At 37.9% G+C, this 26,435-nt stretch overlaps 4 protein-coding genes across 5 annotated transcripts; 3 read left to right on the top strand and 1 right to left on the bottom strand.

The window, feature by feature from the left end:
- The first annotated feature begins 810 nt into the window (after positions 1-810).
- rnf185 (ring finger protein 185) lies at positions 811-5,463 on the top strand. 2 transcript variants are annotated; one of them, XM_023270036.3, is made up of 7 exons: positions 811-1,002; positions 1,095-1,356; positions 2,312-2,330; positions 2,433-2,545; positions 2,741-2,795; positions 3,117-3,234; positions 3,325-5,463. In XM_023270036.3, the coding sequence occupies exons 2-7, from the start codon at positions 1,178-1,180 to the stop codon at positions 3,420-3,422; spliced, it is 582 nt and encodes a 193-aa protein (XP_023125804.1). In that variant the 5' UTR covers positions 811-1,002; positions 1,095-1,177; the 3' UTR covers positions 3,423-5,463. The 2 variants fall into 2 exon arrangements, with proteins under 2 accessions (XP_023125804.1, XP_054859990.1); XM_055004015.1 differs by having other exon boundaries at positions 811-1,356.
- On the bottom strand, positions 5,293-8,510 carry si:zfos-128g4.1 (uncharacterized). Its single transcript, XM_023270023.3, has 2 exons — positions 8,307-8,510; positions 5,293-6,422 (listed from the first exon to the last, which is right to left on the bottom strand). The coding sequence occupies exons 1-2, from the start codon at positions 8,434-8,436 to the stop codon at positions 5,713-5,715; spliced, it is 840 nt and encodes a 279-aa protein (XP_023125791.2). The 5' UTR covers positions 8,437-8,510; the 3' UTR covers positions 5,293-5,712.
- Positions 8,511-13,223: 4,713 nt separating this feature from the next.
- On the top strand, positions 13,224-15,368 carry LOC111568393 (homeobox protein goosecoid-2). Its single transcript, XM_023270037.3, has 3 exons — positions 13,224-13,614; positions 14,484-14,719; positions 15,002-15,368. Exons 1-3 carry the CDS (start codon positions 13,401-13,403, stop codon positions 15,077-15,079), a joined length of 528 nt encoding a protein of 175 aa, XP_023125805.2. The 5' UTR covers positions 13,224-13,400; the 3' UTR covers positions 15,080-15,368.
- A 1,927-nt stretch (positions 15,369-17,295) lies between these two features.
- On the top strand, positions 17,296-23,827 carry ess2 (ess-2 splicing factor homolog). Its single transcript, XM_023270039.3, has 10 exons — positions 17,296-17,655; positions 20,011-20,179; positions 20,336-20,419; positions 20,658-20,827; positions 20,957-21,074; positions 21,173-21,306; positions 21,427-21,529; positions 22,748-22,857; positions 22,938-23,053; positions 23,262-23,827. The coding sequence occupies exons 1-10, from the start codon at positions 17,512-17,514 to the stop codon at positions 23,539-23,541; spliced, it is 1,428 nt and encodes a 475-aa protein (XP_023125807.1). The 5' UTR covers positions 17,296-17,511; the 3' UTR covers positions 23,542-23,827.
- The last annotated feature ends 2,608 nt before the right edge of the window (positions 23,828-26,435 follow it).

The following is a 26,435-nucleotide window of genomic DNA, read 5'->3' as shown; positions in this document are numbered from 1 at the left end:
ATTTAATTAAATTGTTAAATTGAATAGAACTGAACTTAACTGAATCAAACTAATTTGAATTTAATAAAACTGAACTGATCTGAATAAAATTGAAATTAACTACATTAAATTGAACTGAACTGAAATGAACTAAAAGGAATTTACTTGAATTGAACTGAAATGAATTAAAGCAATCTGATTGTATTTGAATTCAATTGAATTGTTTTGCTCTGAATTGAACTTAATTTAACTACACTGAATTCATCTGAGTTAAATTGAACTGAATTGAACTAAATTAAACTGAATTAAACTGAACAAGAAAAGTACTCAGAAAGCGCAGTACTCCGCCAAGGCTGCTCAGTCATTGTATGGTTTCCGATGGATAAGTCCGATTTGCAGTAGAATTGCAATCATTTGATCATCAGCAGGCAGCTGACGTAGTGTTCATTTGTTGTCATGGTTACAGTGAGGCCGTGCTGCTATCTCGAAATTCTTAACAAATCCGTGGATCCAGACTATAAGCCGCATCACTGCCAAAATCTAATCAAGTGGCCCTTGTGTCATTTCTGACCTTCCCTGGAAATTTCATCCAAGTCTGTTAGTCTGTTTTTGAGTAATGTTGCACAGAAAGTCAGACAGACAAACGTACACCTATCATCACATGACATAATTAAGCTGAACTGAATGGAACTGGATTAAACTGAACTGAATGAAATTAAATAACGCTGAATTAAACTGAACTGAATTAAATTGAATTAAACTGAACTTCCTGTCAGGCTCAGCTGAGGGCAGCAGAAGCCCCGGTACCGGAAGCCCCGCCCCCTGCCTCCCCTCCACTACCGGTAATTAAAGCTGCGGGTGTGTGATGCAACCAGCTGTAAGGATATTATCCCAACTCCTGTCAATAAGTTTTAACTCTCACTTAATGTCAGCTCTGCTTCTGAACGACGAGGTGTATCGACGCTTGTAGACGCTTCGGTTTTCGTCGCGCTGCGTTCCGTTAAACGGCCACACGGTTAAACTGTCAGTTTTTTGCTAACATTAGCAGCTCCAGATGGACGTTAGCTCGGTTTGATTTCACTCTGGTCTCTGATCACCGCCCCTCCTCTCCTCAGGACCTCCTTATGTGTACATTTTGAGGCGCTGGGTGCCGGAGGAGTCACCCCCTTCCTCGTTTAGTGGATCTAAGCTTGAAGAAATGGCCACCGCTGCTCCCCCTCCGGCCGCTAGCTCCGCCGCGGCTGCCGACAACCCGAGTCCCGGATCCAGCGGCTCGACGGCGGCCGACGGCGGCAACCAAGACAGCACCTTCGAGTGTAACATTTGTCTGGACACCGCCAAGGATGCGGTGATCAGCCTGTGTGGCCACCTCTTCTGGTAAGAACCGGCTCCCTGTATGTGGCTTGTGTTTACATTTTTTAAATTATAAAGCACCTTAATCTGGGTATTAAGGCCACCTGCGGCTGAGAAGGAGTCTGGACCACCAGAGAATCAGTTGCTGCAAGTTATTTATCAAGAGGTGAAGTGGGGACACAACTCCTGGAGGTCAATATCACTTTCTAAAGCCAACAGCTGTAACCAAACATCATCATCAGCTGTATTGATTGCTGGTCACACGTGGTGCTGACGTGTTATCTTTACATATATGACACAAACATGACACAAACATGCATTAAAGATTAAATTAGTTGATGCTAGAACATGCTAGTTTAATGCTACTTATTACAGGAATTGCAATGAGTTCCGACTTTATACATATTACTTGATTTTTTATTATTTTCTATTGCTTCAGTGTTTCTATAAAGGTATCATCTGTAAATCTAAATCAAAATTAAACCAACAGTGATGATTAAAAAAACAGTACAAATTAGACGCCACTGTGGCTTTACTTCCTGGTCAGGCTATAGTTAAATTAAAAACCACACACATTTATGATTCAACCAGTTATTAAATGTATATTTTGTTCTGGTAATATCTTTGCAGATGCATTAAAATGATTACTAATTTGAGATTGGCCTGTGTGAGGTGAATAGAAAGTGCTTAATTTATGTTGCCCTTAATGGGAAACCCAATTTTTAATGAGTGCTCTTGATGCACTTATAGTGGAACATGCTACATATATGCAGAAATAGAAAATGTGCACTCAGGACATGTCAGGTGTTTAACACTTGACCTGATTCCTGTTGCTACTGTGCCTCTTTAATGTATTTTCAAAGAAAATTCAACCTTTTTCTACCTTTCTTTAGTAGCTGATGCCACTTTTGTCAGATTGTTCCTGGACTTGTGACATTAAACTAATCAAACTTCTTCCTTTTCACCTCCCCTTGACTAGTTGGCCCTGTTTGCATCAGGTAAGCTGAAACTGCGTTCTCTTTTTCCACTTCATTCAAATACCAAGATAGTGCTTCGTTATGGATGCTTCACAGGCTAAGCTTCTTGATATCTCCTCGCAGTGGCTGGAGACCCGACCAAACAGACAAGTGTGTCCAGTTTGTAAAGCTGGAATCAGCAGAGACAAAGTAATCCCCTTGTATGGGAGAGGAAGCACAGGACAACAAGACCCCAGGTGGGTAGAATATTGTAATACAGGTCAGACTAACAATCACATTCCTCCACATGATACTCCAATGGGGAATATGTTCAACGCACATTTTGTAATGCTGTATTCATTACAAGTGACTTTAAATTGGCATTTTATTCAAGGTTACAGTGCAACTCAGTGCAATGCCTGAATTTGCTGAATGTAATTTTGTTTTTACAGAGAAAGAACACCCCCTCGACCACAAGGACAGAGGCCTGAGCCAGAAAACCGCGGTGTAAGTACTATGAACACGTATGCTTCCAGTCATAACAAAGTGTATTTCTCCTGTCCAAACGTGCTCAGTAACTTAATGCATTCATGATGAAACCATTACATATGATGATGCAGGTGCTGCAGTACAAACCTGTGGCTTATTCATTAACAAAAGGATGTTTCCCACTGGGATCTATTACGTGTTAAGAGCGGAGGTGCCACATGTCTCTTGAGAATGATCACAAATTGTAACCAACTGTTGCGTCACATCTGTCGCTGTACATTAAACTTCAGATATTGTGAAGACGAGGCAACATATTAAGAAAATACTTTTTTTTTTCAGGGTTTCCAGGGATTCGGCTTCGGAGATGGGGGTTTCCAGATGTCATTTGGAATCGGTGCCTTTCCATTCGGTATTTTCGCCACGGCTTTTAACATCAACGATGGACGACCTCCTCCAGGTATTTCTATTAACACACTTCACCATGACCTCTGTGTCCTTTTAGCCGCAAACATATCGAATAACCTGTGTTAAACAATTTCCCAAACAGCCGCTCCGGGGACACCGCAGCACATGGACGAACAGTTTCTGTCTCGGCTCTTCCTGTTTGTCGCTCTGGTGATCATGTTTTGGCTGCTGATTGCATAAGAGCGTGGAAAGACGATGCGTTAACCCGAAGGATTTGTCAGATTAAAATGTTTTATGATTCTGCCTTCATACTTTTTAAAAAAGTTTTCCTCTCCTTGGCACCAAGTCATGTGAAGTTTGAATGAAGCTGTTTTTTTTTTTTTTTTTAATTATTAACGATATCTGTTCTAATTTAGGCTTTCACCATGAGTCACATAACACAGACACCTAGTGTGTACCATCTTTCTCTTGATTATCTTATGTGCATATCTGTTTGCGTTATTAATTTGAAATACACACAGAAAACTTAAAGTGGGAGAGTGTGATAGTGAGGCAGTTATGAATTTTATGATCTACACCTGTACTTTTAATACTAAAAATATCCTCTGTGAATAAAAGGCCTGTCCATGTTAGACAAGCTGCAAAGAAACCCTCTAGTTTCTTACTTATGTGCTGAATAATAGCATGTGCTTTCTCCATGTTGTCTTCTTTCTCCCACCAAGGCTGCATCCCAAATCACTCCCACATTCACTCATTCAATACTCCCTTTAATACAGACATGCAATAGTGAGCATGAATTATATAGAGATTTCACAATCATCATAATTTTGAGTTGTCAGTGTCAGCTGTCGTGCTGCACAAATGTAATTTTCGCTTCTGTAAAGGGACTCATTTTGGTTGTGGGATTGTTAGCAGAAAGTAGTGGATGTGTCGTGGACGCTCCCCTTTTTTGTGCAAATTTGTGCAAGTTCTGAGGTCCCCATATAGTGATTTGTGAGAGGAAAGGGCTCAGGGTAAATGTACAGAGGTGGAAAAAAGTTTTAGTATGCCCTTAAAGTTTTACACAATCTCATTATCAGGAAATATTTATGGAAAAATCTTTTTTTGTGTTTCAAAAGGTGTGGCTGCATTAGACAGACATAAATACAAATGATATATTTTTTTTTTTGTTTACAACAAAAACTAACAAGACTAAATTCTACCAAAATGACCCAATGCTCAGTATTTTATTTTTATGGAACCAATTTTAAGTTTTTAATGGCTTTTTTTAAGGATTTGTTTAGTATTATGGCAGTGATTGTATGAAAAGAAATTGCACTTGAAGAGTGATTCTTAATGCAGCATACATGTAAATGTATGGGATGTCTGAATTTTTTTTTTCCACCACTGTAGTGACTATGTACAAGGGGATGACAAATTAAAGGAAAAATCGTTGTTGGCTCCCAACCAGCTTTAATGCACCTTAGCACTGATTCTTTAAGACTGTAAAACTCTGCTGCAGGGATGAAGCAGCATTTTTCCCCTCATTTGGTGTTTTGATAATGACCAAAATCTCCCTTTAAATGTTCAACTGAGTTGAGTTCAAAGCGACAGCATATGATTGACATCATTTTCACACTCATCAAACCACTCAGTTACTCCTCGTACACTATTGACATGAGCATTGTCATCCAAAGAGACGACTTCCATCGGGAAGGAAATATTCCATCATATAATAAAGGTGACCGCTTAAAGCAACTTCGTATTGATTTGCAGCGATCATTTCATGACACAGTGGATCCAAACTATGCAGGAAAATTACCACATCATACCAAAGCCACCAAATCCTCTCTCTGTAGGGGTCACCCATTCAATTTTTCCTTTAATTTGTCACCTATCTGTAGTAAACTGGGAGTGACTTTGGACTCAACCTTAATGTACTAAGAATGTGGGTTTTCCACCTATTCAGATGTACCTGATTTTTATAAATCGAACAGCTCAAAGTTTCCAAAAATCAAAGACATCCTGAGGAATCAATATACTGTCACACTGACATTTTATTTTAGATGACACTGGAAAGAAATGTGTTTATGCATGTAAGCAGTGGAAAGACTAAATGTATGAAACAGTGTTCCTTTCCAAACTGTAAAAGCTTTTATTCTGCTCAATTTACTGTTTTTCACTGTAATTGAATGTAAAATACTGTAGATTACAGAGTTAAAGTCAAGTTTGATTCATTGAACATGAAGCAACTTTTCTAAATGTCAATTCACTCTATTGACAGTAAAGCTATGTAAATGAAGAGGTTAGTAATTGTCTTTTTTTTTCTGTTAAGGTGTAAATCTATCAGGACTTCATTGCCAAACAAGTTTTACTTGTCTAATAAATACACAAATCAAGAAGCACCAAATCATATTTTACATGAAAAATAGTTGTACTTCAATCTCAACCACTTTTGTGCTGTAAATTAAGAAAAATAGACATTTTGATAATTTTGTGGAAGAGGATTTTTAAAAAACAAAATTAAGTTTTAAAAAAAAGTCGGTTCAGATTAGTTCGGTGTTTCCGTCTCCTTTTTCTCTTGAGATTCTGGCTGTGCGACATTGAACTCCGCTTCGTACATAATCTGCTGGATCTTTATTTTCGTCTCGCACCTTTTCTGGGGAGCGAGTCGCTTCAGAGCGGGAACGAAGCTCAGCAGAAACAGTTCGTCCTCGTCCCGCGGTCTGGTGGGACAGGGGTTGACACCGTCCTTGACCAGCCACTTTGTCGGCAGCGTTGAACTTTGAGAGGAAGGCGGCGACAGCGAATCTTGCATCAGCCGCCGTTTGCGTCCGGTGTTGCTGGCGGGGGTGACCTGTGGGCCGGACGGCATCTTGGCGAGAACGGCCAGCTGGGCCATCTGTGTGTCCTGAGACGCTGGAGGGAGTTGAGGAACAAAAGTCACCTGAGGCTTCAGGTCAGGTGGACTCACCGGGACCTTGGTGATATTCTGCGGCGTCTTCACGGCCTCCGGTAAAGTGGTTTCTCCGTCAGCGCTGCCCGATTCGTTGTCAGGATTGTCGTGGTCGTCGTCGTTGCTGCCGCAGATGTCTGCCACGCCGCTCCTCGATCCAGTGAAGGGTGCTATGAAATTCATAAGCTGTCTGTATTTCCATCTGCTTTGTATGACTTCTCCTTGCTTCTTGCTTTTGATCTCCATTCGGATTTCCTTCAGGTACCTGTCTCTCATGTTCTTCCATTTTCTTTTGCATTCCTCAGCTTGAAAAGAGAAAATACCAGAGTATAAGAAACAGGGAAAACACAGGAACTATGTACAACAAAGATGAGGCAACTTGCAGCGTTGAAATACTTTGAAATTCAAAATTTCCACCCTTGCCTTAAAAATCACCTAGATTACTTATCATCATAATTATTTTTGCAATTACTGCTTAATCAAGCAGTCATTTCAGCATTAGTTTTTAATCACACTAATGTATTATTCACACAGTGGGATTTGGTTGTAGACTGGAAATAAGACTATAGGGCAACTGAAATCATAAAAGTTATAATAAAAACCTACAATTGTAATCTTCATAAATGTACTAGGTATCAGCCTGTTTAATTATCAGATAAGATATATTTTTATGATTATTATTTTCTGTGTTGTAATTTCAAAAAAAACAAAAGACACAGCAGCTTTTCTCTACGTGTGATATCTGTTTTGATTTTTAGCTAAATTTGGTGTATTATTGTAAATTTTCACCCCAACACTTTCATTTTTACCCCAAATGTGTATCAGTTCTCAACAAGGCTATCAGTCTGCTTGATCAATGATAATCAATATCAGTATTGGTATTGATAAAAGCCTATCAGTCGACCCTTAAAATGTAATATCTGTGGCAGATCTGTTGTTTTACATGGTGCAGTTATCTAAAAAAAAACGGCACAAGAGTCGGTTATTTACCCGTGTCATCCTGCGGGTCAAAATTGACCCGTTTTAAAGTTTGAAAATGTGGGAAAAAAATATATTTTCACAGTGAAACTTCTGATGTCCACATTTTCAACTTTTTTGGGAAATCTTTGAACATTTTTGGTGGAAAAAAAGATGTTAAAAATGTTTCTTAAGAACATTCACATAAAAAACAACCAAATCCAGGGAAATTCACTGGATTTTGGTTGATTTTTATGTGAATGTTCTTAAGAGAATATTAGTGATATACATGTAATCCCTTTAGATATTTTTAGGATTTTTTGGAAGATTTTTACTCATTTTGTTTGAAAATATTTACAAGAATTTTCTTGCTAAATTTGGGGGATTTTTTTTTTTTTAAATAAAACTTTCAAGGGAAATTTTTAAGGAATTATTTGAATTTTCTTCCTGAAGGTTTTGCAAATTTTTAGAAATTTGGGGAATTCTTTTGCTGAATTTTTGGATTTTTTTTCAGACAAAGAAACAATATTTTTTGGTGCCCGTAAATGAGGACAACAGGAGGGTTAAATCATGAACATTACTTTTTCTTAGTATAAATTAAGGCAGGTTATTGGTATTTAGCTATAAATGTTGGTAAAACTGCACTAAGTAGCTCTGTCATGTGTTCTATATACATTGCTCTTCCTGTGCTGCGTCTGGAGGTCATGTTAGTTCATTTATCCCGGCCCGGTGCTGACCGTGACCCGGTACACCTGGCCGGCTGTGGCCCCTGACAGCTTTGTCCTCCACCGCTGCCGCCGCCGCGCCGCTTCCACGACACTTCCAGCAGCTTTGAGTTGGTCACGGAGCTCCGGTGTTCAACGAGCGACACGGACGGAAACCAAGCGGCTCGATAAATAGTGCGAGTCGGTGCCGCTGCGCAGGTTTTCCTCCTCCGCTCTGGCGGCGCAGCAGAGCCGGACGGCGCCGTTCGGTTCAGCGCGGCCTACGGCGAGCGAGCTGCGCCTGCTACCGCTAGCACGGTAAAGCGCGGCTGCATCCACAGCGCAGGGCTGCAGGCGATAAACGCGTAAAACAAACTACGAGTAGCCTTAAAGAGACGCGTGAAATGCCTTTATTTCTTAAAGACACCTCATGAGTAAGTTGTGCGTGTTTACTCCTGCACGGTAACAGCGGCTAAGCAAATAATAAGTGGCAGTAAAGTTGTGACAAACAAGAAAACAAACACTCACATGGCAGACCCAGGCCGATGCTGATGTTCCTCCAAGCATTTGCACGACTTTCCGTGCAGCGGTAGTTCGGCAAAGTGATATTGTAAAGCTCTGGGTAATTAAATACGGCCAATATTAACTTATCGTCCATTTTGCCCCAGTGTCTGTGCTGCGCGGACGCGGAAGCGGCAGTCTTCTCCCGCCTTTTCCGCCCAGCTGCTGCTCCGACGCCAGTTATCGCGAGTAGCTGCTGCCGCGCCGTGCCGCGTTCAGCAGCGGCGGTGGCGCTGTTCTGCCGCAGGGGGGCGCTCTGCTCTGCACCGACTTCAACCCTGCAATGTCTATACTGAGAGGTAAACTCCATTTTTATGTATAGATCAAAAAATAACACACCAAAAAGAAAATAGCTTTTTGTTTTTGAGCCGTTTTGGTGCAGACTAATTACTGGAATGTTAGGGTCAATATGTAACTGAGGGACTTTTGAATTCCATGGGATATATCTTGCATATATTTTTATTAAAAGTAAAAAAAAAAAAATAATGTTTTTTATGTTAATTATGGTCATGTCTTTACAAATTCCATAATTATTTATTATGGAAAGAATCATTTATTTAAAAAAATGACTGGATTGCACTAAATGTCAACTAAATAACCATCCCAATTTAATAACAACCACCTTCTAATTAGCTAAACAGTAATAAAATGAGCTTATTCAAAAATTGTTTTGATTGTGTTCTTTTTATTAAGTTGAGATAATCATGACAGATATTTCTTTTTTGCCAATATATCAAATTTTATATGGAAAATAACAAATTTAATAAATTGTGTCTGTGTCCCAGAAATCACTTTCAACTAAGTTCCCCATTACAAAAACACCTCTCAAGGAAGTGAGTTAATTCCAGATCACATGACTTGGTCATTTTGTTTCTCTGTGGTCATTTTGTTTCTTTTCTGATTATTTTCAGTCCATTTTGGGGGCATTGTAGGTTTTTTTTGTGGTCATTTTGTGCATTTTTTGTGGCCGTCTTCAGTCTGTTTGTGGTCATTTTAGGTGTTTTTGTGGCCATTTTGCAATTTTTTATTAATTATTTTGTGCGTCTCTTCAGTTTGTATCTTTATATGATAATTATGTGTCTCATTGAGTCATTTTGTGTTTTTCTGTGGTCATTTTGTGTCTTTTTGAGCCTTTTTTGGTCATTTTGTCTTGATCATTATCAGTCTGTTTGTGGTAGTTTTGTCTCTTTTTATGATAGTTTTGTGTCTCATTGAGTCATTTTGTGTTTTTCTCTGATCATTTGTGTTTTTTTATAACACAAAATAACAAATTGTATCTGCATCCAAGAAATCACTTTCAACTAAGTTACCCATTACAAAAACACCTCTCCAGCCTTGAGACCAGTCACTGCACATACTGTAGAACATGTGAGTAATGAGAAACTCTTGAATCTTGAATTATGTCACAAATTTAAACATAATAATATTTAGAATAGAAGTGAATAGATTTTTATTGTTAAACGACAGCAAAAGGCAGTTCAGCAGCTCTTTGAATTAGCAGCAGAGCACGACATGATTACAAAAAGTCATTAAAAAATAGAATAAAGATAAAATAAAAATAAGATTGCACTGTGTAACAAGAATAAAGATAAAATTTTACTGTGTCAGAACAAGATTGCAATACTAATACAATATTTGTATTTAATTGTGTTTCTTTGATGGTTTCTATCAGAAATATTACAATGACGCTGAAGCAACGTCATTTTCCTTAAAATCAAACTGAGCTATTCCATATTAAACCAATGTGTTTTCCCCAAAACTGCAAATTTACTTAATATGATTAATTAAATGCAATAAAACATCAAAGGAAAACATGTTACACTGACAGAGTTTAAATTTGTAAAATATTAACATACAGTATTGACATTGTACTGACCCAATTGAGTTTTCCATTCATAGGTACAATATGTTATATTAATCCAAGGTTTTGAGTAAAAATTGATCAAAATTACACTTCTCACATACATTTGTTAGATTAATCTTGTTCCTGTTTAGTCTGGCATTACATAAATCCCCACTGTCAGACCAGTTAAGTGTTTTAAGTGGTTAAGTTTTATCCTATCTTTAATCTGTGCTTTTTTTTTAAAACCTTCTTTTAAACTTCATCTACATGTGATGTCGACATCGCCTCATGTCACAGAGTCAAAGGCAAAAAGTGTGAGAACTACACAATACACTCAATGCAACACACCCCAGGATGATGACAGATATTTATATGTAACTCTATGAAAAGCCTGTGAAAGAAATATTTATATACTTTGGTATTTGTGAGAGATTATGCATCTTTATCCAATAAATACAGAACCACTCCTTGACATATATCCGTGATTGTATGTATGTATGTTTCTATTTTGGCAACGCAATCATGTTCAGTAGCAAAACACATGGTCATTGTGAGTTCAACACCTTCTTAGCTTAAGCTGGTGGGACGATGAAGAAGCCAGACAAACTAAACACCAGTTTCAGGAGCTCATTTTCAGATCCCAGCGGGAAAAACACAATAGAAGAAAACACTGTGAAGTGAGTTTCTGCAACATCGAGGGTGGTTCTCCTGACATCTGTCAAGTCCCCATCAGGATTTTGCCATCTGACAAACATTTCTCTGCACTTGTGCACGGCGGAAGGACGATTCTGTGCATTTCTTGGTCGCAAAGCTGTGATTTCTGATTCCCCAGGAGGTGCTGGGCCACGGTCCAGAGACACTGAGCATTTTCACACATGAACAGTCTGATGCCATGTGCAGCTCTCTGTTCAGTGGGTGGGTGCGTTTATTATGCTGTCTGAATTACACTAATTTGATTTGTGTTCTTTACTATTCATTTTTAATTCATTCTGATCCCAACAAGTAACCTAAAGGGCATCTTAGTCTATGGTAATTGAACAGAAAAAACATCAAAACAGGCACCATTCTGCACGAAAACTGTCATGTTTTCTAGTTACCTAAATGCAGTATCATGATTAGATGCAGTTAAAATGTATTTTTCATGTTCTGGACATGGTCATTAGTTAAAGTAAAACAAATCAGTTGCTCAATATTCTCTGCTTTAAGGATGTGGACTTAAATGGCACCATTTCTGATGCATTAAATATAATGTTTTGCTAAAAATTCAGTTTGATGTCACTTTCAGGTAAAAAAGAAAACTTTAGGGGTTAATATATAACCTGCGGGACTTTTTGTAACATAGTTGACATTTTTGCTGCTTTCAGGCCTAAAATCAACATGACCACCTAGAACCAAGCACAACATGGCATTTTTACACAAAGATTCTTCTAAATATTATATATACAGTTGAGTAAAATTGAAATTAAAGATTATTTATAAAGATATTGTAGTAAACCTGTTGACATCCCATAAATCCACGCAGGTCATGTGATCTGGAATTAACACACTTCCTTGAGAGGTGTTTTTCTAATGGGGAACTTAGCTGAAAGTGATTTCTAGAACACAGATACAATTTGTTATTTTCCATATAAAATTTGATATATTGCCAAAAAAGAAATATCTGTCATGATTATCTCAACTTAATAAAAAGAACACAATCAAAACAATTTTTGAATAATCTCATTTTATTATTGTTTAGCTCATTAGAAGGTGGTTGTTATTAAATTGGGACAGTTATTTAGTTGACATTTTAGTGATATCCAGTCATTTTTTATTAATAAGTGATTGTTTCCATAATAAATAATTATGGGATTTGTAAAGACATGATCACAATGAACATAAAAAACACTATTTTTTTGCGTATAATAAAAATGTATGCAAGATACATCCCATGAACTTCAAAAGTCCCTCAATTATATATTGACCCTTAAACATCTTCTCAAAAATGCAGACAAACTTTATCTGCAGCTGTGCTTCTTGTACCAAATATTGCTTACAACAACAAAATGAACTTTTATCATTTTAATCCCCAGTAATGAATTTTGAACCACTTGAACCAGCGTGGATGTGGTACAATTCCTTTCTTTTGAGAGCAACAATAACGGCCGATAACAATCTCACATGCTCCACAAACTATACATCAACAATCTGGACGCTATTAAACCCAAGTGAAAAGGATGGGATGGTGTTTATTGTTATCTGTTTTCAAAAGCCCTTATAAAGGGAGCTTAGGACAGATTGTGGAAATCCATTAATTCTCTGGAAAAAAAAAGGTGTATTGCCTTGTATGAAATCACAGGATTTGTTGAGGGGGGGAATGAATTTAACCTGTAATAGCTTTACCTCCGCCGTGCACATTGTCAGAGAAGTCAGACTGAAAAGACTGCAGCACACAGATAAGACATACGATGCACGATTGTGAATACAAACCACACGGTCGGATCCCTTTTACTGACTTTAACTGTATGGAGCAATACATATAAAACCATCACCACACGTCACCAGCTTACATGAGTCACCCTTTCATCTGTGACTCCCTAATTACTGTGTTTAATTAGCATGCATTGTTGTTGTGAGTGCAGAACCAGCTTGTGTCGTCTACAACACAAAATCTACTAATCTGCAAAAGATCATTTGTTGATAAAGCTAAATAGGAAAGTGACATTAAATGAAATAAATAATAAAGAGCTAATAAAAAAGAACTAATCCTCAAATTCAGCATACACAAGACTCCGGCCACACCAAAAAACATTCATCTTTAAATCCAGGTTTCTAATACCCAAGCAATCCCCTTTTCTCTAAAACCTCAACAATAAGGATCTTAAGAGCTCTCCACTTCTCATTTTATGCACTGAAATCTGATTTCTTTTGGAGAAAGGAATGAGGCAAGATTAACTGAATCTGCCGTCCTCCCTAACCTCTTCACAAAACTGCCCAGATTAGCTAGGAATTAAGTTTCAACCGTTTTATGTGTCTGGTCCATAGGGGGGATTACAGTTTTACTATTTTTTTTTTTTTTGCCTCCCAATTTCACTATAAGGGCCTGACACGCTGTTGTAGACAGAGGAGAGAGAGAAGAGCAACTGAGGCTGAACTATCGAAAAGTCACAACATCCTGTGATCGTCGTTGCTTCGGGGCTTTATTTGAATTTTCCTCGGAGACGAATGGACTGATCAGGATGGAGAGACAGAAGTTTCCTTTTACTATTGAAAACATACTGAGCAAATATCCAAACAGCAACAGAGACAAACAGCCATGTGGAGCAAGTGGACTAAAAGAGAAGACGGTGAATCCTACTGGAGGCCAGACAGACGCTGTCCATCATGCCTGCTTGTGCTGCTGCTACTGCTCCCACTGTGCAGATTTATTCCACACCGATTTCATTCATGAAGGTAGGACCAAACCACCAGCTGGTGGTGCATCGTTTCTCTATCTTTAGTAGCAGAGTCAATATATGATTGAGGGACTTTTTGAAACATAGTTGACAGGTAACATAGTTGACATTTTTGCTGTTTTCAGGTCTAAAATCAGCATAGCCATCTATAACCAAACACCACATGGCATTTTTACAGAAAGATTCTTCTAAATATTATATATACAATTGAGTAAAATTGAAATTGAAAAAGTTATTTCTAAAGATATTGTAGTAAACCTGTTGACATGCCATAAATCCACACTTGACTCACACATTACTTTATATTAAATAACTCAGAAAGCCTTGGAGTCTGGCCAGTCTTTTCTTCAGGAGGAAATGACATCATGTGGAGCAGGTCATGTGATCTGGAATTAACACACTTCCTTGAGAGGTGTTTTTGTAATGGGGAACTTAGTTGAAAGTGATTTCTTGGACACAGATACAATTAGTTATTTTCCATAAATAATTTGATATATTGCCAAAAAAGAAATATCTGTCATGATTATCTCAACTTAATAAAAAGAACACAATCAAAACAGTTTTTGAATAAGCTGATTTTATTGTTGTTTAGCTAATTAGAAGGTGGTTGTTATTAAATTGGGATGATTATTTAGTTGACATTTTAGTGATATTCAGTCATTTTTTATTAATAAGTGATTGTTTCCAAAATAAATAATTATGGAATTTGTAAAGACATGATCATAACGAACATAAAAACATTAGTTTTTTAACTTTTAATAAAAACGTATGCAAGATATATCCCAGGGACTTCAAAAGTCCCTCAATTATATATTAACCCAGCACTTAATCTGCTCCCTCCCCTCAAACCGCTTGTCCTCCCTGCAGCCTGTCAGTATGGATGGACTCCAGCGATGCTCTCGGACCCCTGCAGGCTGGGAGACACTCACAGGGAGGATCAGTCGGCCGGTCAGGTGCAGAGAAGAACCAGACGTCACCGAACCATTTTCACAGAGGACCAGCTGGACGCACTGGAGGAGCTGTTCCTGCAGAACCAGTATCCAGATGTGAACACAAGGGAGAAACTAGCACAGCGGACTCACCTAAGAGAAGAAAGAGTAGAGGTAAGACTGCTGCTTTCAACAATAATAATCCTATTTACACCATGATATACGGCTTATAAAGTCTCAAAATATGCAGTTAATGCAAATGAGTTTTGGGATGTTGGTGAATTAGGAGGGGCATTTACTTGAGCTCTGAGTAGTTTGTTATGTTTATGTTACATTTCTGTGTTGATCAGTGATGTTTGATACAAGTATGTAACGCTGCCTCTTCTAGTTATGTAAATGTATCATGTCATTGAAACAATACAGCTTTAATAACGCTGTATCTTCTCTGCAACACAGGTTTGGTTTAAAAACCGAAGAGCAAAGTGGAGACGTCAGAAAAGACTTTCATTTGTTGTGAGAAACACAGAAAACTAAGTAAAAGATGACTAAAAAAGAAGGCTGTGTGTGTGACTTTCAAAGAATTCTGCTTGTTATTGTTATTAAATATAATATCCAGACACATTCTTATATACCAGAAAATTTAACAGCACATTTGTGTCAGTCAAATTGTGTGAAGTTAGACTGTAGTTTTAAAGTCCATTTGTGAGTCAGATTGGTTCAGTGCACGCATGAGCTGGCATTGTGTGCTGTTATTAATACTGAGAGTTAAATCTGCAGTGCGTAAAAGGATTGTTGTGGTTTGCACAGGTTGTGATAAAGTGTCCTTGAGAACAAATAAAGTTCTTCTAAAAGGGTTGATTCTTTCTGTGTGAGTGTGAGAGCAATAACACACATAATTTAAATATAAAAGCTGAAATGAACTGAAGACTCCCAGTTAGAATTTAAATATTTTATATTGAAATCATCTTCTCAGCTCAAAATTAATTAATTAAAGTATAATCAGTAGATAGATAGACAGATAGATAGCTAGATAGATAGCTAGCTAGCTAGCTAGATAGCTAGATAGATAGATAGATAGATAGATAGATAGATAGATAGATAGATAGATAGATGATAGATAGATAGCTAGATAGATAGATAGATAGATAGATAGATAGATAGATAGATAGATAGATAGATAGATAGATAGATAGATGATAGATAGATAGATAGATAGATAGATAGATAGATAGATAGATAGATAGATAGATAGATAGATAGATAGATAGATAGATAGATGATAGATAGATAGATAGATAGATAGATAGATAGATAGATAGATAGATGATAGATAGATAGATAGATAGATAGATAGATAGATAGATAGATAGATAGATAGATAGATAGATAGACAGACAGACAGACAGACAGACAGACAGACAGACAGACAGACAGACAGATAGATAGATAGATAGATAGGTAGATAGGTACTTTATTAATCCCGAGGGAAATTCAAAAGCTATGAAATACAAAGTGTCTGTAATAAATACTGTTTGAAATTTGTTTGGTGCGCCTGGCTGTTTGTAGGAATCTTTCCTCTAAGTTTATTAAACATCAGCAGCACCAAACAGCAGCAGGATGAACTTCGTCTCCAATGTGAGAGAGGTGAACACAACACAGCAGTAACTTCATTACTGATTTAGAATTGTGAATATTTTATCCACAATAGGGAGACAGAATAGATCAGAATCTGACAGTAAATGACACTGTGTACTTTAATTCACCTTAGACAGGGGAGTTGTGATACACAGGGTCACAGATTATAATTAGGAAATTATTAGATACACAGCTGAATCCTGAGCACCATCACAGCTGTAATTATTACACTGTAAAAGTCTGATCCAGTTACAAAAGTCAAAATATTTTTCTGTCATAGCAATTTTATTTTATGAGCCATTTTACAGCAGGAAATTCACAATAGAATGTGACCTCTAATCATTTAAGTGACTGGTTAAATCTGGAAACGATTGTCTAGTAACAACAAAAACACTTTTTATTGGACTATAAATGACTGTAGTTAAATAACTTGTCATGACACATTTCGCCATTGAAATCATTACGATGTTTTGCTTCTGGGTAAACTTTTTCCCCACAGATACACAGCAGCATCTCTCCTACTGGGCTACTTTGGTGGTGGTTGCCCTAACATAACAGAATGTTAACTGCACCTGTATTAGTTTATGCACATCAGATAGTTAGTAACACTGACTATAAAATAAGAAACCAACATTTATCAGTGTGTGATTGTCTCAACCAGCCTCTATACAACAGCAACATAATATGATTCCTCAAATTCATTTATGGCTTTTAGACTTTCTGTACCACCTCTATAAAAAAGTCCTTCTTTCCTGACGCAAGGTTTTATTTTTAGCTCATAATAAAGGTTATTCCTCAGAGAACTTCACTAATAATATTTCTTGAGAAGCCATAAACTGTGTTATGGCAAACTGTTAGAAATATGAGGCAGAAGAAAGGCAGCTAATCCAAAACCACAGAGACAAAAAAGTCAAATTTTATGTAGTAGACACTTTATGAAGCAACTGAAGAAGTGAGAATTATGAAACATATTACAGCATCTTACACGAGCTTGTGTGTTTAGGGTTGAGTTTTTTGAAGAATGTTTTTGTTGGTCCACACTCCAACCAGCTGGTGGCGGTAAAGCACCAAGAAGCTGTAAACTTCCGGTGACGTAACATACTGACGTACGGGTTTCGTACGCAGCTGTTATGAGGAGGCTAAAAGTTAGCTAACAGCTTCAGTTTGAGGTTTCAAGCTATTGTAAACGTTTTATTACCTAGAGGATTAGTTAGTTATTTTCAAAACGGTATTAGTCAAGTACAAAAGTCGTCTTCCGTCTTCTTCAAAGGCTTTTTTTTCGTAGAAGGATCGCTTTTAGCTGTTGGGCTAGCAGGCTAACAGGGTCCACAATGGAGGGCAGCGCCAGCGTGAGGAAATCGTTGTCCGGGACTCTCGTCCCTTCTGCGGTCACAACAGTAGCTCTCCGACAACAACCCGACGAGGAGAAGGGGAAGATAAACAGAAAAGTCCTCGATGAAGAGGAGTACGTTGAGGTGAGTGGAGGTTGATGGGTTTTAGACAGAGACACTGGGATACAATGTTGTTAGCACAATAGAGATACTGCTAGCTGGAAACTGTGGAGGTTGACAGGTAGATAGATAGATACTTTATTAATCCCTAGGGAAATTCAGGTGTTCAGCAGCTTACATATAACAACATGAATAACAAAAAGACAAGACAGGTACGTTAGTACCATTAAAGGTTCGTATATACTCTGAAAATCTTACTGTACAATACTATAAAAATACACTTCTAATTTTAAAATCTATAGAAATACTAAATGTAATTAAAATTCAATATACAGTATTGACACATTTCAGGGCACCGTGATTTAAAGTGAATTCGAATGTTGTAAAGTGACTGACTGGTAATAGGAAAACAGTTCTATTAAATTACCTAAGGTGCATAAACATTTAACAATCACATTGGATCTGCTGAGACTGAGACCCCCCCTGACCACTCAGTGATGAGTTGTACAATCTGATGGGGGACAAACGAGTTCCTGAGCCTGTTGGTGAAGCAGGTCAGAGGCAGCAACCTGAAGCTGAACACACTCCTCTGCCTGATCACAGTCCTGTGCAGAGGATGCTGGGTGTTGTCCAGGATGGAGAGAATCTTCTCCAGGGTCCTTCTCTCTGCTGCTGAAACCAGAGAGTCCAGCTCTGTCCCACCACTGAGCCAGCTCTCCTCACCAGTCTGTCCAGTCCTTCTGTTCAATGTACATCATGTTACTGAATTACTTTTAACATCAAGGTGTATGTGTCATTTAACTAGCCAAGGGAATAATAAAGCTGTATACCAGCTCATTTGTGCCACACAGTTTGAATACAACAAACAATTACAGTCGCAGGTCTGTTTATGTTGACATAGTTGCATACATGCTCCGGATTAAATACTTCACTTTTGGCTAATTTTCCGAGGCTCTGCTTCAGCAACATTAGACAGATCTCACTGGAAGTAGTAGCCACACATTACAGCTCCTCTATAAACCTCAGCACACTTACTGCTCAGCGCCTTTTTTCTCTCGGCCGTCCTGGAAGATCCATGGTCTTCCATATCATCGCCACCCCTCAGAAGATGTCGATGAGTAAATCCTTTTGCATCTGTTTCTTACCACTGGCAACCTGGGACCACCACAAAATTTATTTCTGTTGCTTCAGTTGGTGTCACCAGACAGGCTGATTCTTGTGCCGCCTGCATTGTGGTGTTGACAGTCGACATCAGCTTGGGGCTGTCAAGGGAGACGGTGGCTTTTTGCACCAAATCCAGACACTGAGAAATTCAGACTACGGTGGAGACCGCTGTGTGCAAAAGGATAAGGATCCAGCCACACTCCTGTAAGACTAACCAGCAGCTCATCGATATCCCTTTGTTGACTTCCTTGGCCTTTTTGCCTCTGCTGCCAAGCGCATGGGCACCCCACTTCCTCCATTACTATCAGTAAAGGTCCTTAAGAAAGACTTCACCACTGACCTTGCCTCCCAGCAGCATGCCCAAGCGAGACCACATGGCATGTTCCACCACTGTTCTGCAAAGGCCGCCCAGGGGGTGGACTGGGGTTGGAGTGCAGGTCCTGTCCTGACAAAATTTACTGTGACAGGATATGAGTGTGAATCCACGGCTTCACCAATAGTTTATTTTTACTAACATGTATGTACTAAGTAAGCTTTGGTTTAAGTAAGTGATACAATGAGGACAAGAGTCACATCATAATACGGCACAAGACTAGACTGTATAAAATATTATGATAAAGGTGAAGTTGCTTTATGCAGTTTTCTTAAGACAGTAGCCACAATAATGATATCGGGGTACTAGATCAAAAATATCCTTAGCATGCAATTCACATATTTGTTGTTAACAGTTAAAAATTACCTTAATATATGCATTTTCTACTGCTACTAATAATATTAATAATAATAATAATAATAATAATAATAATAATAATAATAATCTGTTTATTTAAAAAGGGACCATGTACAGTATTAAACATAAATGTTGCCATTTGATGCATTGCACCAGAGTTAGTTTTCAGCTAATTTCCATCTGCAGTCTCTTGGCAGGTCACAATGAAATCACAGTGTGAGGGATAGCCTCCTGAAATGGCATTCATTTTTGACAGTTTGGTCAATATTTGTGCAATACTTCTGTCACTGAAATAGGAAGTGCTCTTTTAAGATTCATTTCACATTGAATTATTTGCACAAAGTTATTTTTTTAATGTTTAATACAAACTTATTTATTTTTTCCCCTTATGGGTATTGTCTTTACTGATAATTTCTACTCATCATCTGACATAATGATGATATCAGCTCTAAATTCTAACATCTGTACTGAACTGTTTTTGACAGAGCTTAGAGAAGATCATCCAGAGGGACTTTTTCCCAGATGTGACAAAATTGCAAGCACAGAAAGACTACCTTGAAGCAGAGGAAAGTGGAGACCTTGAGAGAATGAGAGAGATATCCATCCGATATGGTTCATCACTGACAAAACCTACACCACAGTCTTCAGCACCTTGTGAGTTAAATAAGATTTGAAAATTAACGTTGTATTTTCACTTTTAATACCATTAGCTAGTACCGATGTACCATGAAAGGTCACTATGTGTTGTGTCTGGTTCCCATGAATGTGCTTTACACCTGTTTTTTCTCCTTTGTCTTCCTCTTGTGCAAGATGTGACTCCAGCGAGCTTTGAGACACCAGTGGGTCGCTCAGGATCCCCCTCCTCCACCCACTGCAGTAAAGGGGTAGATGGAGGTAAATATCCAATTTGTTTATGATGAAGAACATAATGCTCTGAGCCTTAAAAAATATGGTTATGTCATCCTTCATCCTTCAAATCTGTGCCCGCAATTATATCCAGCTCATTTCTCAAACCATATATTGCTCTTGCTTGCATTCGATCTCAGAATTGGCAGGTTTGGCTGTAAGTTAAATGGACTTGTAAAATATTTACAGTAATTTATCTCTATTTATGTCATTGTTTTATTTATAGAGAGAAAGGAAGATGACAAGGAAGAGAAGAAGCTGCCCAGTCTGGACCATTTCCTTGCTAAAAATACCAGTGAGGATAATGCATCCTTTGAGCAGATAATGGATCTGGCAAAAGATAAGGAGAAACTGAAGCACGCCTGGTTATATGAAGCCGAGGCTGAGTACAAACAGGTTTGTATGTGCAGACTATTTAAGACAAATTCAAAGTAAATTAATGAAATACTTGAATTAAGGTGTGCCAATCGAATTTCTGAAAATCACAAAAGTATTAGTATCATGGCACTTCTGATCTTTTTCCAGCGCCACGAGCAGAACCTTGCCTTACCATCAGTAGAGAAGGCAGCTCTTGAATGTGTCAAAGCTGGACTGGAGACATGGGAGTACAAAGCAAAGAATGCCTTGATGTATTATCCAGAAGGTAAGAAGACCGTACTTGGGTAGTTGTGAGGTTTATTCTGCTTACATTCTTCTTCTTCAGCTTGATTTTTACACATTTATTCCACATTTCTTTGCCAGGAGTTAAAGATGATGATGCTCTCTTTAAGAAGCCAAGGGAGGTAGTTTACAAGAACACCCGATTTATAGGAGACCCGTTCAGCAAAGCTCTCAACAAAAGCCAGATTCAACAGGCTGCAGCTCTCAATGCTCAGGTAGGCTTTTGGAACAAGTATACAAAATCTGAAAACAATGTTGCTTATATGTGCCCCAGAATAGCACAAAAATGTTTAATACCTCAGTGATGTAGCTAATGTATTACTTTTCCTTTGCAGTTCAAACAGGGTAAAGTAGGTCCTGATGGGAAAGAGCTCATCCCACATGAATCCCCAACAGTGAATGGATATGGTTTTGAAAGAACTCCTTCCCCTGCACCTGGTAAGTGGGGCTTATAATCATCTGTAAGCCCTAAATTAGAGCTTTTCTTACAATCTTAAGATCAATTCAAGATTGCAGTTGTTTATCTCTTTGAGTAAACTATATAAACAAAACACAATCGTATTATTTTTTCATGCGCGACCACTTTAAGTTCAAACACAGTGCTGTGCAGAGTGTAACTACTCCGATCTGATGTATAGAAGGCCATGCATCACACAGATGTCTTTCAACATTTATTTGCTCTTCTGTCAGCCGACACTGTGAAAACTATGGACATAAAGACATACAAACATTTCAGAAATACACAAACTTTCACCAACGCATCTCTCATTAGACAGATTCCAAAGAGTCTTTCAAGCTAGTTATCTGTCGTTAGACGGGTCCCCACATGCTAGCCTGTGACAACACTGTATTAAACCGTCTATACAACACACTTCAACTAGTAATGGCAACAAATGTAAAACAAAATAAAACGTAGAAGTCAAAGTTACCGTGTGCGTCTCTCAGACCATGCAGAATAGATAGGGTTTTTTTTTTAGGCCATGTCTTCTCCTCGGTGGCAATGTTGGCATTTTCCTCTGCTGCCGTATTGAATCTGACCCACAATCCCACATGTGTGACCCTGAACTAAACCACCATCATGTGACTTGTTTCATATTACATCCATTGAACAATGTAAAACAGCATTAGATCTTAAGCCAAATGTCACTTTTTAAAGGTCGACATTTACCTTTCTTAACATCTTATTTATTGTGCTTCCAGTTAGTTTTAATGATCACATGAATTCAAACATTTATGAAATGACAACAAAAAACAACAACCAACTTGAAACCAGAAATTCCAAAATTACTGTTGCAGAAAGTTTGTGAGAACGGCACAGTGGTCTGTTCAATGTCTGTCCAAACCATTTCGTTATAACTGAGATAATGTGACTATCTTTGTTCTGTTCTGTTTCATTGTCATCAGCTGCTGTCTTAATTTACTTGTGTTTGACTGGATAGAGCTCTAACGTGTCTCAGAGGGCATAGCACTGGTTAAAGTCAGGCAATTTTTTTTTCACTGCTGGCACTGGTGTTATTTGAAAGGCAGCGGAGGAAGCACATACTGAAGCATCTTTCACATTGCGCAAAATAAAAATAGAAGTTAGTGTAATACATCACTCGACCCTGCTTTACCTCTACATGTGAAGCGCTTTTCTAAAAGCCTTTGTTCTTTTAGGTGTAGCTGAGTCACCGCTGATGACGTGGGGTGAGATCGAGAGCACCCCGTTTCGTCTGGAGGGATCAGACACTCCATATGTTGAGAGGAACCACGGGCCGTCGTTTAAGGTACGGGACATTCAGTGCTAGATTTGTTGCTAATTATTTAAGTAGCAAATTATTGACAGTATTTGGTCTGTATGTAAAAGATTCCAGAACCAGGAAGACGAGAGAGGTTGGGTTTGAAGATGGCCAACGAAGCGGCTGCAAAAAATCGTGCAAAGAAACAAGAGGCATTGCGAAAGGTCACAGAGAACCTCGCAAGGTAATGATTATATTTTCTCTTGATTATATCTAATTGTCTGCGTAACTAGTGGCTTAGTACATCTGGAAACTATTTCCCTGAGAACAAAAGTTGAGTTTAAGTTCAAAACTGTGTCCTTTACAACATCATTTTTTTTTTTTATTTGTGTATTTAGTCATGAAGAAATAGTTACCATCGCTAACAGAACACCTCAATCTTTGTGTTGCAGTCTGACGCCTAAAGGTCTGAGCCCGGCCCTCACGCCTGCCCTCCAGAGGCTCGTAAATCGGACATCCAGCAAATACACAGACAAAGCACTGCGAGCGAGTTATACCCCATCGCCCTCACACAGAGTCACTGGGTGTAAGTCCCCCTTCGGTGGCCCATCAACTCCTTCAGGAACGCCAACGCCAAACAAATCCAAAACGCCGAGCTCTCAGGACCTTACATCACTCACAGACAATCTGCTGCAGCTTCCCAAGAGACGGAAAGCCTCAGACTTTTTCTAAACAAGAGAAGCTACTCTATTCTCTATTGGGATTTCACAAAAACACTCATCCTAATGTGGAGAACTTTAATACAACTTCCCGGACTCAGTATTTTTATGTTTAAGAGCACATTGTTTTGCTGGAGGACTGGATAAAGAAATGCACAGCGGACTGAAGAATTTAGATTAATTTGTTACATTTTGGTGCAGTTGAAATAATGTAGATCTCTGTAAAATACAACTTATGTCCCAAATTGTATTTAATTATGTTTTTTTTTTCTCTATCTAAAATACAGTTTTAAAAGGTTTTTGTAAGCTTTGTTTACTCTAAGAAGCGTTTGTCGTCGTTGGCACATTGCCACGAGCACATGCTTAGATTCTTTTCATATAATTATAATCTTGTGCTTGTTCCTGAGATTCACAAGTACAAATGAGATTTCTACACCTCATACATGTCACCATGACATTTCAGCGTTTGTCTCTGCATCATACAAATTACTCAAAATGAAATGTTTTGTTACAGCAGGTTTTGCTAACCTCACACAGTCGTGTTGGTGTTAAAATGGAAAAGACCGCTTCATTTAGCTCACAGATTGTCAGCATAAATGGTCAGTGTCTTCTTTGTCCTGTAGTTTCTGTATTTAAAGCTGAAAACAAATTGCAAGCAGAGCTGGGCTCGGCATCACAAAGCTGTAATAGTCTTTTCTAAAAATCTATAATTTCGTTTAACTAAAATAATATAGTGCCACGCATCACCAGATGACATCCTCATACGTAGTTGTTTTATCTCCTCCTGATGGTAGAAAAGAACTGTGAATAACAGCATTGTACTGTATGTTTTTCAAGCAATTCTGAATATCTACATCTTCAAATGAACTACAGCCACAAAACTCAACAACATACCCCCAGGGTGTTCTATTGGCCATTTGAGGTTGCAGAGTACAGACTTTTGAGGTGGTTCTGTTATGTTAGTGAGTCAACACATGCTACAGATTTACAGCTTCCCTCTTCAGAGGAGTCATGGTTCATAGGTCAGTGTTTACATACCACAGTTGTTGTCCAGGAGTAAATCAAACCCTGTTTTGACCAAGTTGTTTGCGTTACACATTTAAAGTTTAACTTTTCATTTTATTTTAACACCGGTAATTTTGTAAAACTTGCAAGAAAAGGTGTCTTTTAATGAAGATGTTGCCACAAAAAGCAATCAAAGGAGGTGTAAACCTGTAGTTGCATGCCCTTATGTACATTTTAAAAATGTGGGTCATTTGTCTAAACCAGCTCTGAAGGGATTCCTAACCGGTGGGAAACACTATCTATAGTTGTGCAAAAATGTATTTAAAACTTTAGCTGATGCTACTTTTCATTAAGTGGGTATCATCCATTACTAGAGGATTTTTTGTTCAAGGCTTTGTTTTCTTCACTGAGTGTTTTCTTGTTCATTTTGCTCAAGAGACACTTAAAAAAAAAAAACCACAGGCTGGTAAAGTCTCATAATAGCTTCAGTTAAACTTTGCATGCATTTTTTATTGCACACAACACATACTGCAGATCACCTTATATTAAACTAAGAAAGGGTCACAGTCATAGCCTGTATTGACAGTAAGAGTAATTACAGTGGTAATTTGTTCAGTGCACAAGGGGCATATTATGTTAAAGCCTAGCTTGGAAAAAAAGTGATCTTTTAACAATTGAGGTTTTGATATCTCAGCAAGAATTATCATCGGCATGAAATGTTATTCCCCTAAGATGTTTACTTGTAACCCAGATAGGAGGCAAACATCTGACATGAATAAGTGAACCCCCAAGGTAACTTCAGATGCTATACTGGGTCAGCCTTTTTTTTTTTTTTTTTTTGAAGTTTGTGAAGATTAATTTCTTTTCAACCTTTGTTTCATTTAAAGTGTGGAAGCAAAGTTGCGCCCGGTGGTTGCGTGATTTGTGGTGATAGATGACAGTGTGCACAATGTACTGTGCTCCAGGCCTGAAAGCTGCTGTTAAGATATTAGATATGTGGCCCATTATGATAACAAGAAGAAGCCATAAAACAGTGGAGGACAGGGACTCACCTTGGAGTTTGACCCAGGGGCTGTTTCAGGAGGTCAAATAGGCCAAACGGAAGAGAATAGGAGGAAAATACTTCAATAGAGGAAATTATTTCAGAGAGTAAAAGGCAAAATTGCATGTTTTCTGCAATTTTTTGGGATCCTTAATTGAAAAAGTAAATTTAATTTTAAGAGTTTTGTTGATATAGAACAGTTGGCTTTGTTTTGAAGGAATGTAGAGCGATGGGTTTTATTGGTTCAGGTAAAATTGCAAGCGTAAGTAAGTTATATCAGAATCAGAAAAGCCTTCATTGCCAAGTCAGTATACACAAGGAATTTGACTTTGTGTATAGAGAGCAGTACCTAGCAACAACAAGAGACAGTAAAATAATAAACAAATTTAAATCTGAGAATTCAAAATAAGAAATACTACAAGTATAAGGAGTAGAAGAAGTACTGTGTAAAAAAAGACATAAATTTGCTTTAACCCTCGTGTCGTCCTGCGGGTCAAAATTGACCTGTTTTAAAGTTTGAAAATGTGGAGAAAAAAAATAAAAAATTCACAGTGAAACTTCTGATGTCCACATTTGCAACATTTTTGGGAAATCTTTGAACATTTTTTTGGTGGAAAAAATGTTAAAAAATGTTTCTTAACATTTACAAAAAAAATCCACCAAAATCCAGCGAAATTCGCTGGATTTTGGTGGATTTTTTGTGAATGTTCTTCAAGAAAATATAAGAAGTTTTACTGATATATATGGAATCACTTTAGATATTTTTAGGATTTTTTTGGAAGATTTTTACTCATTTTTTGAAAATATTTACAATAATTTTCTTGCCAAATTTCGGGGATTTTTTAAAATAAAACTTTAGA

The sequence above is a fragment of the Amphiprion ocellaris genome, chromosome 17 (genome assembly GCF_022539595.1).
Source record: "Amphiprion ocellaris isolate individual 3 ecotype Okinawa chromosome 17, ASM2253959v1, whole genome shotgun sequence".
In the NCBI taxonomy this organism is placed as follows: Eukaryota; Metazoa; Chordata; class Actinopteri; family Pomacentridae; genus Amphiprion; species Amphiprion ocellaris.
The sequence above is the reverse complement of the archived record's forward strand: the minus strand, read 5'-3'. Positions and strand labels throughout refer to the sequence as shown.